This window comes from Hemitrygon akajei, chromosome 7 (genome assembly GCF_048418815.1).
Source record: "Hemitrygon akajei chromosome 7, sHemAka1.3, whole genome shotgun sequence".
Lineage (NCBI taxonomy): Eukaryota > Metazoa > Chordata > Chondrichthyes > Myliobatiformes > Dasyatidae > Hemitrygon > Hemitrygon akajei.
The window spans coordinates 171592683-171607559 of NC_133130.1; the positions used below are offsets into that span (position 1 = coordinate 171592683).

General features: G+C 37.8%; 1 protein-coding gene across 11 annotated transcripts in view; it reads left to right on the top strand.

The window, feature by feature from the left end:
• The window catches only part of gapvd1 (GTPase activating protein and VPS9 domains 1), a 128251-nt gene that overhangs the window by 35182 nt on the left and 78192 nt on the right, over positions 1-14877 (top strand). For all 11 annotated transcript variants that reach the window (XM_073052605.1, XM_073052607.1, XM_073052606.1 and 8 more), the window contains one exon: positions 9083-9169. In XM_073052605.1, coding sequence (XP_072908706.1) covers positions 9083-9169 — 87 coding nt within the window. The remainder of the gene's footprint in view (positions 1-9082; positions 9170-14877) is intronic.

The window sequence follows — 14877 nt, forward strand, 5'->3', positions numbered from 1 at the left end:
TTTATAAGTACAACAACATTGGGGAATGTTTTAGATTATTTATTAGCTTAAATCCTAAAGAAAATGTTCTCTTTTGTTTTACCATTGCCAGTAAACATGATATTACACCATCAATCCATATAAAGGATAACACTTAATCTGTTTTTCTATTCCCCATATTGTGTACCCAATTGATTGCTAGTCTTGTGGCAAACCTGCTGATAGAAAATTCTTATTTGTTAAATACATATGCTGTGGAAAATGTATTCTTACTATCTTTTTTCCATGCATTTGTTTATATATAACGTCTAGAATAGAATTTCTTACATAAGCTTACTCTAATCAACTTCAGGTCAGTGTGTTCTCTATTCTGTTGTTTTTAACCCCTTTTGTTCATTGACTAAGCAATGTGTGGGTGAAATGCCCTAGGTAGTCAGAAAGAAAGATAACACTTAGTTTTATTGTTCTATGATCTTCATGTTGAGTGATGTTCAAGCTGGACTTTATTTCTTCTGGGAAAACCATGAACTGATTGCTTGTACAAAATTGCCAGAGGTTTGAGTTTCTTTAAGGAGGTGATTAAGATGATGTGGTATTAGATGTTGTCAATGTGGATTTAGAGTAAAGCATTTGACAAGGTCTTTCCCAGTGGACAAGTCCAGGAGATGAAATCACAGGAGATCCATGATGAGTTTATTGGACCCAAAAATTGGTTTGGTCATAGATGACAAGTTAGTGGTAAAGAAGAGTTTTTCTGTCTGGTGATCCTGCAAAGATCAGTGGTGAGTCCTCTGTAACATCTATGAATGATTTGGATGAAAATGTAGCTGGTTTAGTTTACAAGTTTGACATGAAAATTGGTGAAGTTATGGATAATGAGAAAAAGCTGTCAAAACATGCAGCTTATTATACGTCAGCTGAAAAATTGGATGGAGAAATAATAGATAGAGTTTAACCCAGACAAGTAAAGGGATACATTTTGCGAAGCAGGAGGAAAGTATACATTAGCTAAGAGTATTGATGTACAGAGGGCTCTTGAGTTGTAATCATAACTCCCTGAAAGCAGTAATGCAATTGGATAGAGTGGTAAAGGTGGTATATGGCATGCTCTCCTTCATTGGTTGGCATTGAGTATAAAAGTCATAATGTAGCTGTACTGTATAAAACCAGGGCCATACTTTGAGCACTGTGTGAAGTTCTAGTTGCCATATTATAGGAAGGTTGTGGGGGCTTTGGAGAGGGTGTTTAAAAGGTTCGCTTGGACTGGAGAGAATTAACTAGAAGGAGAAGGTGAAGAAATTTGTTTTTTCTGGAGCATCAGACACTGAGGGGTTGTGCTGCTTGGGGAGATAGAAACACTTTCAATAGGAATGTTTAAGAAACATTTAGACAAACACATGACCAAGCAGGGAATGGAGGGATAGGGATAATGTGAAGGGAGATGGGATTAGTTCAGATAGCTTGCTGCACCAGACATCGTGTCCCTAAGGGCTTGTTCCTGTGCTGTACTATTTAATCATTGCGGAAAGGCAACTGTGCATGTGGTTCTTTTAATGTTAATATGCACCAGTTAGCAATTGCTATTTAGATCTTTATTTTGTTCATGTACAATTTTCTTTGCTCTTTGGGGTTCTGATTACCAGGAGTTTTGTGATTAAAGCAGGAGTTCCCAACATGGATTCCATGTTTAATAATATTGGTCCATGGCATAAAAAAGGTTGGAAACCCCTGAGATAAAGGTTCAGTCTCATGGTATGTTACATAAAGAGGATGTTGGTAATTTTGTCGTTAAATATGGCTCTGTTCAGTGTTTTTTTTGGAGATTAAGGTGCTGACATCTGTTGATACTGCACAACAGTTTTTCAGAAATTAACATGATGCATTATACCTTCAAGATCAAATTATCAGAAGGCTAACACCTTGAGCTGCAATAGCACCGTATTGTGCTCCATATGTAGCACATAGAAAGTGACTTAAGCAAAAAAAAAGTCATTTCTATTTTTGAAACTAGTACAAAGAGGAAGGTTGCTAACTGATTCAGATAGGAACAGCATGCTTTCACTTAAAGGAGAAGCTACAAATTCTGGGAATCTGGAACAAAAACAGAAAATGATAGTCATTCTGCAAAGGAAAGACAATTTCACATTTTAAATGAAACCTTCAGAACCAAACTGAAAATTAAAATCGCCATTTTGTGAGGGAAATGCCCTCAAAGGAATAAAAGTAATTAAGTCAATATAAGGTGACTCATTGATTTGAAAGTGAATATTAGTACATTTTGTTTCTGGTCTCAGTTCTTTTAACTTGATCATTTTCATGCTAACTGTGGCACAGATTTCATTTTTGAGGACCTATTTTAGCTTCAAATATCATGAATAAAATTAAAAATAAACTACAAAATAAGACAGATAATTTTCTATTTTGTCACATCAGTGAATGATGCAGTATTGAAACATATTGACTATAAAGTAGCTGTACTGCCTTACACTTGTGCTAATTCATTTAGAAAGTTAGATTCCTGTCAAGTACCAAGCTGGAACTGAAAACATCTGGAGATGGTGCAAGCTGCAATGTAATACTACAGTATAAAAAATTTCCTATTTCTTCACAAGATGAAGCTGAGCAAACCACTTCAAAGCAAATTGTGGTGCCAGAAAGCAGAAGCCACAAAATGATACCTAATAATCCTCTTGTGATGATGTTTCTTTTGGGTTAAGTATGTTTGGTTTAGCCTCTGAATGGTAAATTGCTTTATTATTGTCACATGCGCAAGATGCAGCGACAAATTTGATTTGCATTACTTTTCAAATAGATCAATTTGTTACAACAGTATATTGAAGATAAACTAATAACATTGTAGAATGGTGAATAAGGTGCAAGGTCTCCAGGTACTTTATGAGATGAGAAGTGTATCTTATTGTACTAGGGAACCATTCAATACACTTTCAACAGCAGGAAAGATGCTGTCCTTGAGCCCAGTGGTATGCACTTTCATGCTTTTGTATCTTCTACCTGATGGGAAGGGAGAAAAGGGAGAAAGTCTGGACTGGGTATGGTCTTTGTGCTGGCTGTTTTGCAAATTCAGAGTTGGAAGTATGTATAAATTAGATAGCCTTGAGATTCATCTCCTGACAGGCAGCTAGAGATGAATCTCAATGTTGTATGTATAATTTGTACATTGATTAATTATCAATATGCAAAACTAACAACGCAACTATATGAAATGAATTGAACTTGCACCCTGCTATGTTTCCTGTTTCTGTGCTGTTGGGTCCATCAAAAACCTGTTTTCTAATTTCAGCATTGTTTTATGGGACTATTGGGCATCATCAAAATGAGAGAGAACATTTCAAACATTTCCACTGATTGTATTTCATTGTCTGAGTTCTTCCAGCCTTTTCCATTTTGATTTCAGGTTACAACATTGGCAATTTTATTTATTTTTTGTTTCTAAAATTCCTTGTTCTTGATCTTAATTTGCACTTATAATCAGCTATTGTTTGGCAATCACTTAGTTCCAATAGGAGTTTATGTTCTCAAATACTCTTTCTACGTTGAAAGGCCAAATCTTTAACTGTATGGACATGAAATTTGAAATACAAAAGGCATTTCCTTTGAATCATACCATTTCCAGTGACATGCAAAGCATTGCAATCCATTGGCTTTTGAGTTGGACCAAAAATGGTTCAGGTTTATTTTATTGTATTTATCATATCAACTGAAATGCAGGTAGGCAGATTCAGGCTGAGATATTTAAAAATTTTTTTTTAAAGTACATAATAAGAATATTAGAACACAATATTAGGATTTCAGAGTAATCCAGAGATACTTTCTGAGCCTGACGCATCATTGGATGTTTGCATAACTAACCACCTTCCTCAACCCAACATTGTCACCTAATATTCACAATATTTTTTTCTTTCACTGATTTCAAAAAGTATAATTTTAAATCTCCAGTGTAGTCAATGATTGAACATCAGGATTTCCCCTGGTGAACAGAATCCCAAGGATTCATAAGCCTCTGAAGTTCAGTACTGAAATTTTGTTGCCTTAATCCTGAAACTCCGGACATCAGTTCTGGACTTTGCATGCAAAGAAGACAACCTCTTGGCATCAAGCTAATCAAATGCTTTAAGAGTCTTAAATGTTTTATTTCAATAGCTCCTCATTCATAGTTGCAAAAATTAGTTGCCCACTTAACATGATCTTCTGAAATCAAACTCATCCCAGAATCATGCTGGTAAAATTCACTGCAGTGTCTCCTAGCCACATCTTTTTTTGACTGGGAAACACCATAAAATTAAAACTGCTTAGAGTACTCCAAATGAGGTCTATGTTAACCTGAGAAATAGCAGTTTATTCCTGTTCTGATTGCAGTCTAAGTCCCACTCCATGCATTCCTCAAGCCTTTAAATTGTTTAACAGCTTTTTACATAGTATCTTATTAGATATATTTATTTGCAGATGTTACCCTGTTGGGATAGCTAGAAAATACGGCATTTTTCATCTGTTTAGACTCGGTAGCAAAAGGCTTTGTTTCTTGTCTGGCTAAATATTTGGGGCTATTCTCAATTCTTTCCACTGAAAACTAGGCTTACAGTTGCCAGAAGTTGCAGAATTGGGCTCATCGGACTGGTTACGATTCAGAATTGTTAAGTTTGCTGTGAAATGTACTCTGTCACAGACAGTCCCAAGCCTGGCTTGGAAAGGAAGAGGTTTGGGCAAGGCCATCCTGTAAAAACCCGGAGCTACACAAATACCAACAGAAGCTCCAAAGACCCCTGCAAGAGAAAGGATTTTGGCTAGAAGACATATGAAGTTGTGCCGTGAAAGCGGAAGCACAGGGCCGATCAATCTTTGGCCCAGAACAGAGAGCTCTGAGCTGCTGTTGATGGCCAGTGCCCCTGTATTGGTGGTGGGCTTGAGGAAGAGGATTGTGAAGTGCAGAAGATGGTCTAAGTAGCTGAATGAAAGACGAGGCCTTGTTTTCGAAGCTTATGTAGAGCTCTCTGAGGAAAAAGTCAGCTGAAATCAGAGGAATGAAAAGTGGGACAAAAGGATTAAAATTGCTCGTGTCTGGAGTCTTGGGTTTACTTAGACCATAAAACGGGAGCAGAATTAGGCCATTCAGCCCATTGGGTCTACTTCACCATTCCATCATGGCTGATCCCTGATCCCACTTAACCCCATATAGCTGCCTTCTCACCATGTCCTTTGATGCCCTGAGTGATCAGGAAACTATCAACTTCTGCTCTAAATTTACCCGCGGACCCTCTGTCACAGTCTGTGGCAGAGCATTGCACAGATTCACTACTCTCTTGCTAAAAAAATTCCTCCTTACCTCTGTTCTAAAAGGTCGCCCCTCAATTCTGAGGTTCTGGTTCTGAGGGTATACAAAGATACCCGATGAAACATCCTCTCCACATCCACCTAATATAGTCCTTTCAACATTTGGTAAGTTTCACCTATCTTTGTATCATCTGCAAACTTTGTCACATAGCCATCAATTCCATTATCTAAATCATTGACAAACAATGTGAAAAGTAGTGGTCCCAATTCTGACCCCTAAGGAACACCTAGTCACTGACAGACAACCAGAAAAGGCTTGCTTTATTCCCAGTCCCTGCCTGTCATGCCAGTATCTTCCCTGTAATGCCGTAGGATTTAATCTTGTTAAGCAGCCTTGTGTGGCACTTTATCAAATGCTTTTTGAAAATCCAAGTAAATGACATCCACTGCCTGTCCTTTGTCCATACTGCTGGTTACTTCCTCAAAGAACTCTTAATGGATTTGTTATGCAAGATTTTCCCTTTGCAAAAACCTGCTGACTTATTTTATCATCAGCCTCTTATTAGATTTCCCCTTCTCCAGCTCTGTATCTCTTTCGCCAATCAAGTTCCCAGCTTTTAGTTCACCCCTCCCCCTCCTGGTTTCACCTATACCTATGTGTTTCTTCCTCCCCTCCCCCCACTTCTTAACTCTACTCCTCCTCTTTTTAATCTCCTGTTCTGCTGAAGGGTTTTGGTCTGAAACCTTGACTGTACTCTTTTCCAAAGGTGCTACTTGGCCTGATGAGTTCCTCCACCATTTTGTGTGTGTTTCATTACATTTATCTGCCATTTCTTTGTCCTCCATTATTACCTTACCAGCATCATTTTCTAGTGGTCCAAGATCAACTCTCACCTCCCTTTTACTCGTTATAGAACTGAAAATACTTTTAAGTATCTTGCTTTATATTCATGGCAAATTTGCCACCTTAATTCATCTTTTCTCCTCTTAAAGCTTTTTTTAGTTGCCTTTTGTTGGATTTTAAAAGCTTCCCAGTCATCCAACTTCCCACTCACTTTTGCTACCTTATGTGCCCTTTCCTTGACTTATATGCAGTCCTTTAACTTCCTTTGTCAGCCATGTTTGCCTACCCCCTGCTGTTTGAGAACTACTTCTGTGGGACATATCTATCCTGTGCCTTGTGAACTGTTCCCAGAAACTTCAGCCATCTCTGCTCTGACATTATCCCTGAGAGCATCCTCCTCTAATCTACCTGGTCAAGCACTCTCTCATACCTCTCTGATTCCCTTTATTCCATTGTGATACTGACACATGTGGCTTCTCCCTCTCAAATTGCAGTATAAATTCAATCATTATGATCATTGCCTCCTAAGGGTTTCTTTACATTAAGCTCCCTAATAAGATCTGGGTTATTACACAGCACCCAATCTAAGATGGCCTGACCATGGTAGGCTCAAGCACAAGCTGCTCTAAAAAGCTGTCTCATAGGCATTCAACAAATTCCCTCTCTTGCAATCTGACACCAACCTGATTTTCCCAATCCCCTTGCCTATTGAAGCCCCTCATTACAATTGTGACATTACCCTTTTTACATGCCTTCTTCACCTCCCTTTGCAGTCTTAACCCTACATCTTGGCTACTATTTGGAGGCATGTATATGATTCCCATAATGGTTTTTTTTTATCCTTGCAGTTTCTTAACTCCACCCACAAAAATTCAGCGTTCTCTGACCATACATCATCTCTTTCTAAAGACGTAAGCCCATCTCTTACCAACAGAGCCACAACACCACCTGTGCCTTCCTGCCTGTCCTTTGATGTTAAGCTCCCATCTATGGCCTTCTTTCAGCCACCACTCAGTGATGCCCACAGCGTCATACCAACCAATCTCTAATTGTATTGACTTCAAATAAACATCCAGTTTTTTTGGTTTTCTCAGTGTAGAGCAGAGGTTCCCAAACTGGGGTCCATGGACCCTTTGCTTAATGGTATTGGTCCATGGCATAAAAAAACATTGGGAACCCCCAGATGTAGAGGGTACTGAAGCAAAGAAGGGCTTGGGGATAATATTCCCTGTTAATTTTCCCTGATGGAAGTATAAATAATTTCAGTAAAAGACCTTGAGCCTATTTTTTTCCTTTTACGTCGAAAGGTAGTATCTGAATGGTTGAATGTTTAGACTAGAGGATTTTTTAAATGTTAAATACACTTTTGATAAATTGGGATATTTATAGGTATTTTTTGGATTCTGAGGTGTAGATGGGAAACGCACCAGTCTGCTCAGTGACTGAAGAAATGGAGGAGATTAAAGGTGTATAGCAGAAGTGGCTTTCTTCAAAAATAGAAATATCTGAGTCTATTGAACATGAATAGGGTAGAGCAATCAGACCTTTGAACCTGCTTCTTGTCTGATCAACTTAATAGGTAACTTCTAATTAATAGGTGTATTAACTTCTATCTTGATTATACAGCAACTGAGGCTGAAAATTTGACTAGAAAATTTCAAAGATTCACTATTCCAGGGTGTGTACACATGAAAAGAGATGATGATTAGAAACCATATCTAACTTCAAGACAGATACGTGAATAATTAAAAGATAGAAATAAAGAACCTTGGAAAATTTTGGTAGAGAAAGGGGTCCATGATGGTCAGGATTCATTGTTTAATGTCATTTTCAGTGCACGTGTGTAAAGGAGAACTTTATCTTATGCAGGACAAAAAACACAATGATTAAAAAAACACCAATGTAAATACATAAGATAGCTTATATACATTTAATGTATTTCCATAAAGTGAGAATAGGCACAGGAGAATCTGTGCACAAGGTGACTGACAGGAAATGATAATATAGTGCTGATTGGGTTAGTGAGTGGATGTGTTGATCAGCCTTGCTGCTTGGTGTAAGTAACTTTTTTTAAGTCTGGTGGTCCAGGTACGGATGCTATATAGCCTCCTTCCTGATGGGATTGGGACAACTCCATGAGTCGGGTGGGTGGTATCCTTTATGATGTTACTGGCCCTTTTCCAGGTCCTTTCTGTATATACTGTATGTTCTTGATGAGAGATACACTGGTGCGGGTCATACATTTGGTAGTTTTGACAACCTGTTGTAGAGTTTTCCAGTCCACCGCAGTGCAGTTTCTATACCATACCATGGCCTAAGAATAGCTGCCACATTAAATCCAAATGGTTCTTGGGGCTGTTAGATCCATTTGAGGTTTTGACCTCCACTGCTGTTTCCAGGAGTGAATTCTAGGTAGTTACCACCCAGTGGATCGGAAAAGAAATGCTGGTTCACTTTTCCACTGATCAGCCATGTGATCTCCTGGACCAGTTTTCGATAGCCTGGATGGGTCGGAGAGGAATTTTCCAGATTTTTTCTCCTCAATTGGCAACTCGGTTTTTTCCCCCCGGGTGATCACGTGGGTTTGGGCGGGATGAATAATAAAATAAAATGGGCGGCATGGTGCCCTGTTGGTTGGCACTGTTGCCTTGTGGGATTTGGTGAAAACTAGAGTTAAGATTGGATCAGCCATGATCTTGTTGAATGGCAGAGCAGGCTTGAGGGACCGATTGGCCTACTCCTGCTCCTATCTCTTATGTTCTTATGATCACTTTACAACATCGTTCAATCTGTGCTGATTATTGATACCCTTCCTGCGGGGCTGAATTGCCTTTGGGATTATGCTTGTGAATAAGATCTGCCAGAGCGACATTGTTGACCTCTTTGTGTCTTCCATTGCTCATGGATGGAATGCAGCTAAAGACAGTTTTGTGTATCTAAAGCGTGCAAATGTTCTGATTTGTATTTTAGGTGGGTCAACTCTTACAACAGTTGGCAATGATGGGAAGTGAGGAAGCTGATCCACGACTGAAGAACAGCCTTTCCAAGTTTGATAAAGTAAGCTATCACAATAGTATTGAGATTTAAGTCAAAAGTCAATGTAAATTTATTATCAAAGTACATGCATGTCACCACATACTACACTGAGATTAATTTTCTTGTAGGCATTCACAATAGATACAAAGAAATATAACAGAATCAATGAAAAACTGCACATAACCAATGTGCAGAAGACAGACTGTGCAAGTAGAAAAAAAAAGAAACAAAGAATAAATAAATAACACTGTGAACATGAGTCGTAGAGTTCTTGAAAGTGAGTCCATAGGTTGTGGAGTCAGTTCAGTGTTGAGGTGAGTGAAATTATCCACACTGATTCAGTTACCTGATGGTTGAAGGGTAATAACTGTTCCTGAGCCTGATGGTAAAAGTTGTAAGATGAATGGACATCTTAGCATGTTATAGGAAAACTGAAATGAGTGGTTCAAAATGCAAATTTTAACTTATTTGCCCAAAATTGTTTAATATTTTATTTTTCTGCATGGTCCATGAAGTATTGTGTATATGTAATCCAGTAACTGAAAAATTGAATTGTTGTGTCCTCTGATTTTACTGAGTAGATTTTAATTCGTGAAATACTTTGTTGTCATGATGTACTTCATGTGATGATTGAGCTGGGAAGTTACTGAATCATTTCAGATTGCTATGTTTCGTGATAGTCTGTAACAATGAAATGTTCTCTTTCAATCTTTTTATTAATATTTAGAATATTATGAATGAGATACAATTCAAATAATGGTAAGGGATTACAAATATATAGACTCCCATTATACATAAAGAAATACATAAACAATGAATACAGCATAAGTAAGTTTCCCAAAACATAAACCATATAGTATATATATGAACAAGGTAAGTTTAGATATTCCATAATATATAGTATAAAAAAGAGAAAAAAAAATCTATCTAAGAAAGTTAGCTAATCTACTAATCTAGTATCAAGAAAAAGAAAAAAAAAACAAAGAAGAAAAAAAATAAAAAAAACTTTTAAAAAGAGAAAAAAAAAGGGCTGTTCATAGTATCTCACGAGTATACATAAACATCAATGACGTCAACTCCGATCCTCTCAACATACATACGATTAAAGCTGAAAAAAAACCAATAAGCCCGGCACAGGGCCATTACATCATATGAAAATATTGAATAAATGGTCTCCATATCTTTTCAAATTTAATAGAAGTATCAAATACAGCACTTCTAATTTTTTCTAAATTTAGACATAACATAGTTTGAGAAAGCCAATGAAATACCGTGGGAGGATTAATTTCCTTCCAATTCAACAAAATAGATCTTCTAGCCATCAAAGTGAGAAAAGCAATCATTCGACAGGCGGAAGGAGATAAGTGAAGTAAGTCCATCATCGGTAAACCAAAAATTGCGGTAATAGGATGGGGTTGTAAATCAATGTTCAATACCGCCGAAATAATATCAAAAATATCTTTCCAATATTTTTTCAAAAGTGGACATGACCAAAACATATGAGTTAAAGAAGCGATTTCTAAATGACATCTGTCACAAATAGGGTTTATATGAGAATAAAAATGAGCTAATTTATCCTTGGACATATGGGCCCTATGTACAACCTTAAATTGTAATAATGAATGTTTGGCACATATAGATGATGTATTAACTAATTTAAGAATTCTATCCCAATTCTCAATAGGAATAATAAGATTAAGTTCTCTTTCCCAATCATTTTTGGTCTTATCAAAGGGCACTGAACGTATCTTCATAATTATATTATAAAGTTTTGATATAAGCCCTTTTTGAAAAGGGTTTAATTCAAACAAACTTTCCAAAGTATCTGAAGACAGAGAATTTGGGAACGAAGGAAGTACCGTACTTAAAAAATGCCTAACCTGTAAGTATCTAAAAAAATGAAATCTAGGCAAATTATATTTATTAGCTAGTTGCTCAAAGGACATAAAACAATTGTCCAAAAATAAGTCGGAAAATCTTAATAATCCCTTAGTTTTCCAAGCCAAAAAAGCATGATCTATAATTGAGGGATGGAAAAAACAATTAGATACAATAGGACTATTTAACACGAATTGAGCCAACCCGAAAAATTTCCGAAATTGAAACCATATACGTAAGGTATATTTAACTATCGGGTTGTCAATTCGCTTCGGCAATTTAGAAAGAACAAAAGGGAGAGATGTCCCTAAGATAGAACCCAGAGCATAAGCAGAAACCGATTTGGTTTCCAAACTCACCCAATGAGGGCCAAAAGGACCATCCCATTCTTTCAACCAACATATCAAATATCTAATATTAACTGCCCAATAATAAAATCTGAAATTGGGTAATGCCAACCCACCATCCTTCTTTGTCTTCTGTAAGTATATTTTACCTAACCTGGGATTTTTATTCTGCCATATATATGAAGAAATTTTTGAATCAACATTAGTAAAAAAGGATTTCGGAATAAAAATTAGTACCGCTTGAAAAACATATAAAAATTTAGGTAAAATAACCATCTTAATAGCATTAATCCTACCTATCAGAGATAAAGATAATGGTGACCACTTAGTAAACAAACCTTTAATCTGATCAATTAAGGGTAAAAAATTAAACCGAAATAATTCTTTATGGTTTTTGGTAATTTTAATCCCTAAATAAGTAAAAGAATCATTAGCTAATTTAAAAGGTAAAATACCATAATTTGGGACCTGTCTATTCAAAGGAAACAATTCACTCTTATTAAGATTTAACTTATACCCAGAAAACTCACTAAATTGAGCCAACAATGATAAGACTGCTGGAATAGATTTCTCAGGATTAGAGATGAATAATAATAAATCGTCTGCATATAAAGATACCTTATGAATATCTGTTCCACGATTAATACCCAAAATATCCTGTGATTCTCTGATGGCAATTGCCAAAGGTTCTAAAGCGATGTTAAATAGTAATGGACTAAGAGGACAACCTTGTCTAGTGCCCCGAAATAAACGAAAAAATGGAGATCTTTGATTATTAGTAAACACCGAGGCTACTGGAGTTTGATATATCAGTTTAATCCAAGAAATGAAGGTCGGACTAAAATTAAACTTCTCCAACACATAAAATAAGTAGGGCCATTCAACTCTATCAAATGCTTTTTCCGCATCTAATGATATAACACATTCTGAAGTATTATGTGAAGGAGTATAAACAATATTCAATAATCTAACATTGAAAAAAGAATAGCGATTTTTAATAAAACCGGTTTGGTCTTCCGAAATAATTTGGAGTAATACTTGGTCCTGAAACGAGAGTATAGGGAGTTAGGAAGGCAGTTAAGAAGAAGGACCGCAAAGGTAGTAATCTCGGGATTACTGCCTGTGCCACGTGACAGTGAGAGTAGGAATGGAATTAGGTGGAGGATGAATGCGTGGTTGAGGGATTGGAGCAGGGGGCAGGGATTCAAGTTTCTGGATCATTGGGACCTCTTCTGGGGCAGGCGTGACCTGTTCAAGAAGGATGGGTTACACTTGAATCCTGGGGGGACCAATATCCTAGCGGGGAGGTTTGCTAGGGCTACGGGGCAGACTTTAAACTAGTAAGATGGGGGGGCGGAAATCAATTTGAGGAAACTATGGGAGAGGAGGTTAGTTCACCAGTAGAGCAAGTAAGTAGACCGTGTGTGAGGGAGGACAGGCAGGTGATGGAGGAGGGATGCGCTCAGCCCGAAGTTGTAGGGGAGAAGAAAGAAAAGGATAATAAATTTGAATGCATTGCTAGGGATGAAAAGAGAGGAGGAGGTGGAGAGTATCTTAAATGTATCTATTTTAATGCTAGGAGCATTGTAAGAAAGGTGGATGAGCTTAAAGTGTGGATTGATACCTGGAATTATGATGTTGTAGCTATTAGTGAAACATGGTTGCAGGAAGGGTGTGATTGGCAACTAAATATTCCTGGATTTAGTTGCTTCAGGTGTGATAGAGTAGGAGGGGCCAGAGGAGGAGGTGTTGCATTGCTTGTCCGAGAAAATCTTATGGCGGTGCTTTGGAAGGATAGATTACAGAGCTCCTCTAGGGAGGCTATTTGGGTGGAATTGAGGAATGGGAAAGGTGTAGTAACACTGATAGGAGTGTATTATAGGCCACCTAATGGGGAGCGTGAGTTGGAAGAGCAAATGTGTAAGGAGATAGCAGATATTTGTAGTAAACACAAGGTGGTGATTGTGGGAGATTTTAATTTTCCACACATAGATTGGGAAGCTCATTCTGTAAAAGGGCTGGATGGTTTAGAGTTTGTGAAATGTGTGCAGGATAGCTTTTTGCAACAATACATAGAAGTACCGACTAGAGATGGGGCAGTGTTGGATCTCCTGTTAGGGAATGCGATAGGTCAGCTGACAGATGTATGTGTTGGGGAGCACTTCGGGTCCAGTGATCACAATAGCATTAGCTTCAATATAATTATGGAGAAGGACAGGACTGGACCTAGAGTTGAGATTTTTGATTGGAGAAAGGCTAACTTTGAGGAGATGCGCAGGGATTTAGAGAGAGTGGAATGGGTCAAGTTGTTTTATGGGAAGGATGTAATAGAGAAATGGAGGTCATTTAAGGGTGAAATTATGAGGGTACAGAATCTTTATGTTCCTGTTCGGTTGAAAGGAAAGGTTAAAGGTTTGAAAGCGCCATGGTTTTCAAGGGATATTAGAAACTTGGTTCGAAAAAAGAGGGATGTCTACAATAGATATAGGCAGCATGGAGTAAAGGAATTGCTCGAGGAATATAAAGAATGTAAAAGGAAACTTAAGAAAGAGATTAGAAAAGCTAAAAGAAGTTACGAGTTTGGTTTGGCAAATAAGGTGGAAGTAAATCCGAAAGGCTTCTACAGTTATATTAAAAGCAAGAGGATAGTGAGGGATAAAATTGGTCCCTTAGAGAATCAGGGTGGTCAGCTATGTGTGGAGCCGAGGGAGATGGGAGAGATTTTGAACGATTTCTTCTCTTCGGTATTCACTAAGGAGAAGGATATTGAATGGTGTAAGGTGTGGGAAACAAGTAAGGAAGTTATGGAACCTATGACAATTAAAGAGGTGGAAGTACTGGCGCTTTTAAGAAATTTAAAAGTGGATAAATCTCCGGGTCCTGACCGGATATTCCCCAGGACCTTGAGGGAAGTTTGTGTAGAGATAGCAGGAGCTCTGACGGAGATCTTTCAGATGTCATTAGAAACAGGGATTGTGCCGGAGGATTGGCGTATTGCTCATGTGGTTCCATTGTTTAAAAAGGGTTCTAGAAGTAAGCCTGGCAATTATAGACCTGTCAGTTTGACATCAGTGGTGGGTAAATTAATGGAAAGTATTCTTAGAGATAGTATTTATAATTATCTGGATAGACAGGATCTGATTAGGAGTAGCCAGCATGGATTTGTGCGTGGAAGGTCATGTTTGACAAACCTTATTGAATTTTTTGAAGTAGTTACGAGGAATGTTGACGAGGGTAAGGCAGTGGATGTAGTCTATATGGACTTCAGCAAGGCCTTTGACAAAGTTCCACATGGAAGGTTAGTTAAGAAGGTTCAGTCGTTAGGTATTAATGCTGGAGTAATAAAATGGATTCAACAGTGGCTAGATGGGAGATGCCAGAGAGTAGTGGTGGATAATTGTTTATCGGGATGGAGGCCGGTGACTAGCGGGGTGCCTCAGGGATCTGTTTTGGGCCCAATGTTGTTTGTAATATACATAAATGATCTGGATGATGGGGTGGTAA